This window comes from Cyprinodon variegatus, unplaced genomic scaffold, assembly GCF_000732505.1.
Source record: "Cyprinodon variegatus isolate N-32 unplaced genomic scaffold, C_variegatus-1.0 Scaffold1790, whole genome shotgun sequence".
NCBI lineage: Eukaryota > Metazoa > Chordata > Actinopteri > Cyprinodontiformes > Cyprinodontidae > Cyprinodon > Cyprinodon variegatus.
In genome coordinates, this window is record NW_015152243.1 from 8531 (window position 1) to 11722 (window position 3192).

Sequence of the window (3192 nt, forward strand, 5' to 3'; positions counted from 1 at the left end):
GGATCCATTTCTTTCTGGATTAAACAGTTTGGATCTATTTCTTTCTGGATCAAACAGTTTGGATCCATTTCTTTCTGGATCAAACAGTTTGGATCCATTTCTTTCTGGATCAAACAGTTTGGATCCAAAGTTTCAGATTTTGTTAAATTATTCTTCCAAGATTTCTGGAAACAGGTCGTAATCTGATTACCTCAGATTTCACTCCCATATTGATTTAATTATTTGGAAGAATCTAATTTGAAAGGTTCCCAAATGCTGCAGGAGGGCGTCTCCTTGGTGATGTAGATATAGATGATATAGAATCTATGAACATGAACTTTAACCATGTCGTGCTTTAATAAGGAATTATTTACACTAAGTTATTTATGGATATTTACATGAACTGCTCCATCCAATAAAAATGGCCTCCTTCAGTTGGAGCCTCATCGTCATGGTTACCCAGGGCACCATAGATGGGGGCGGGTCTTAACTATTGCAGACTCGCCGTACCTTTACCTTCCTTCGCGTTTCCCAGAATTCATTTTGTTAACTAGCTGTTAGCAATCTGGATTAAAGCTGCTGATCCCTGCATGCATGTAAACGGCTCCTACTGCTCCCAATCTGACTGATCTAGATCTATGTTCCTCTCTACTGATCTCTGGGAGACTAACTATGATTCAAACTGTGTTTAATATTAGTATAGAAAATGAAGGTTTCTGTAGAATAAAAGTAAATAGAAACAAAGTATTAGAAAAGAAGATTTTATTGGATTGAGATGGAGTGTCTTTTATAGAACAGGTTTGTTTTTATCCAGAACAGTGAAGCCAAACTAAAGGATAAAAGTTCATTTCTACCAATTTTAGCCCAAATAAAAACCTGAGAGAATAAAAAGCAGAGACCATCTCAGCAGCTGAGATGCAGTAGTGCGTCAGTAACTTCCCATCGTGTCCCGCAGGTTTACTTCATAGAGTAAATACACACCCTGGAGGCGGCTCCCAGCCGCCGTCAGGCTCCAGGAGGCTGGACCAATCAAATCAGGCGCATTCCGGCTCCCACCAATCAGAACGGGGCTCCTCCGGTGTCAGAGCTCATCCTGCAGAACAAGCAGGCAGAAATGTGCTGATTCTGTCCAGCAGACCCCCTGATCGCCAAACCAGGTGACGTTACCTTTGGCGTGCTGTGTAACCGTGGCGACAGCTGTTCCAGGCGGCTCCTGATGATGTCAGCGATGGTGTTTGCGTCCCGGCTGTTGATGTGCTCCCCGCTGTGTTCATACTGCAGGGAGAGCAACAAGCTCCTGAGTGATGCGGTTTACATTAAAGGGAGCAACAAGGCGCCCCCTGCTGGTTGAATGCTGCAGCCTCACCCTCCTGGATCCTCGGTAGGCGTAGAAGCGCACTGTAGGGTAGGCGGTTATCCCAGCTGACTGACACGTCTCATAGTGGGCCTGACAGTCCACCTTCCCGGACCGGACCTCCCCCTTCAGCGTCTGTCAGAGGAAGAACACAACATAGCTAGCTCCCAGTGAAAGCTAAGCTAACGTTTCATTTTTTGGAGTTTTTACGGCGCTAATGGCTCGTTTTTCTGACAGCAGACTGACAGGAAAGAGGGATGAGAGAGGAGAAGGAGAGACATGCGGCAAAGGACCACAGGTCGCTACTCGAACCCAGGTCACCCACGTCAAGCACTAAGGCCTCCATACATGGCTAGTGCGCGCTAAGCTAACACTTTGGAGCGAATCTAAACATTAGGGTGCTGGCCAGGAGCTCATCCAAGCCCTGGACTTGGAGCCGCCGGCTGAAGATCAGAGAAGGAAAACTTCAGGAGAACAAAACGGTTTTTCTTCCAAAAAACAAAATAACTTCTTGGTGTTAAAATGATTTTAGGTTGAATCTAAACCGTCACTACAGACAGACGAGCGTCTCACCCGGGCCAGGATCTCAAACTCCGGAGCAAAGTGTTGACATGGTCCGCACCAGGGGGCATAGAAATCCAGAACCCAGTGATCCCGACCTGAAAGAACCTGGGATCTGAAGGTCTCTGGAGTCAGGTCCACCGACGCTCTGGGCAACGAGCTGCAGGAGAAACACTCCCGTTAGTCTGATACCAACCTGTTCTGCCCCAGGATGGGGGAGGATGAGGAGGTCAGAGGCAGATACCTCAGCGCCCAGGCTCTCAGCGTTTGGGCGTCTCTGCTCCAGCCGCTGTAGGTCCTGCAGAGAGAACTAGATGTTGGTAGAAGATCCTACTGACTCTGACCTCCATCTGACGCGGTACTGACGCATAGCGGTCCGGCTGCTTGCTGCTCCCGGCGTACAGGCGGACCTCAGGGTAGGCCCTCACTCCCTGGCTCTGGCAGAAGGTCTGGAAGCGCTGACAGTCCAGGGAACCCACCAGGATCTGACCAGAAACCATCTGCAGGGGGAGGAGACACAGCTTAGGACGCTGATGGCCGGTTGGACTCATCCTGAACACCCAGGTAATCTAACGGTTTGGAGCAAAGCTGAACTTAGAGCCTCAGGTCGTACCCGAGCCATGCGTCTCCACTCTGGCATCATGGCCTGACAGGGACCGCACCAAGGAGCGTAGAAGTCCACCGCCCAGGTCTGCCCCTCAGCTCTGCCTGAAACACCAACACCACCCGGGTCAGCTGGCTGTGGGTTCAGCAAACCTTCCAAACTGGACTATGTACCTTTAACTTTGTCTGAGAAGCTGGAGGGATCGAGGACCACCACCGACGGGTTGACCAGGTCCTGCAGAGGCAGACCAACTCTATCAGAACCAGAACATCCCCTAACCGCCCTAAGCTCAGAGAAGCTGCTGCTCTGAACTCACCTGGATGAACTCCAAGATGCCGTCAGCAGAGTGATGTCCTTCATATTCATGCAGAGACGAGCCGTTGAAGATGACGGTGGTGGGATACGCTTGGATGTTATACTGACACCCAGAGAGAGAGAGGATGAGCAGCTGATCCGCCATTACTGATCCTAACCACCCCCCCCCAGCTCACCGTGGAGCACAGGTCTGGATGGACCGTACAGTCCAGGGTCCCAAACTTCATCTGTCCCGCCAGCTGGATGGACGCTTTCCTCAGTTCAGGAAGTAAAGCTCTGCATGGAGGACACCACTGCACACAGGGAGGGAAACAACATGGCCGCAGGTCAGAACCAGTTCAGGTCTGGTCTGGTCCCAGAGACCTGCTGCAGGTCAGCA

The 3192-nt window shown here is 50.3% G+C and overlaps 1 protein-coding gene across 1 annotated transcript in view; it reads right to left on the reverse strand.

The window, feature by feature from the left end:
* Window positions 1-733: 733 nt before the first annotated feature.
* The window catches only part of LOC107104550 (dnaJ homolog subfamily C member 10-like), a 4965-nt gene continuing 2506 nt past the window's right edge, over window positions 734-3192 (reverse strand). The window contains exons 7-16 of the mRNA XM_015404563.1: window positions 2990-3106; window positions 2815-2916; window positions 2672-2732; window positions 2508-2602; window positions 2261-2394; window positions 2139-2192; window positions 1907-2054; window positions 1346-1468; window positions 1147-1254; window positions 734-1072 (exon numbers count right to left, since the gene is read on the reverse strand). Of these exons, the coding sequence (XP_015260049.1) occupies window positions 1061-1072; window positions 1147-1254; window positions 1346-1468; window positions 1907-2054; window positions 2139-2192; window positions 2261-2394; window positions 2508-2602; window positions 2672-2732; window positions 2815-2916; window positions 2990-3106 (954 nt within the window). The 3' untranslated portion in view covers window positions 734-1060. The remainder of the gene's footprint in view (window positions 1073-1146; window positions 1255-1345; window positions 1469-1906; window positions 2055-2138; window positions 2193-2260; window positions 2395-2507; window positions 2603-2671; window positions 2733-2814; window positions 2917-2989; window positions 3107-3192) is intronic.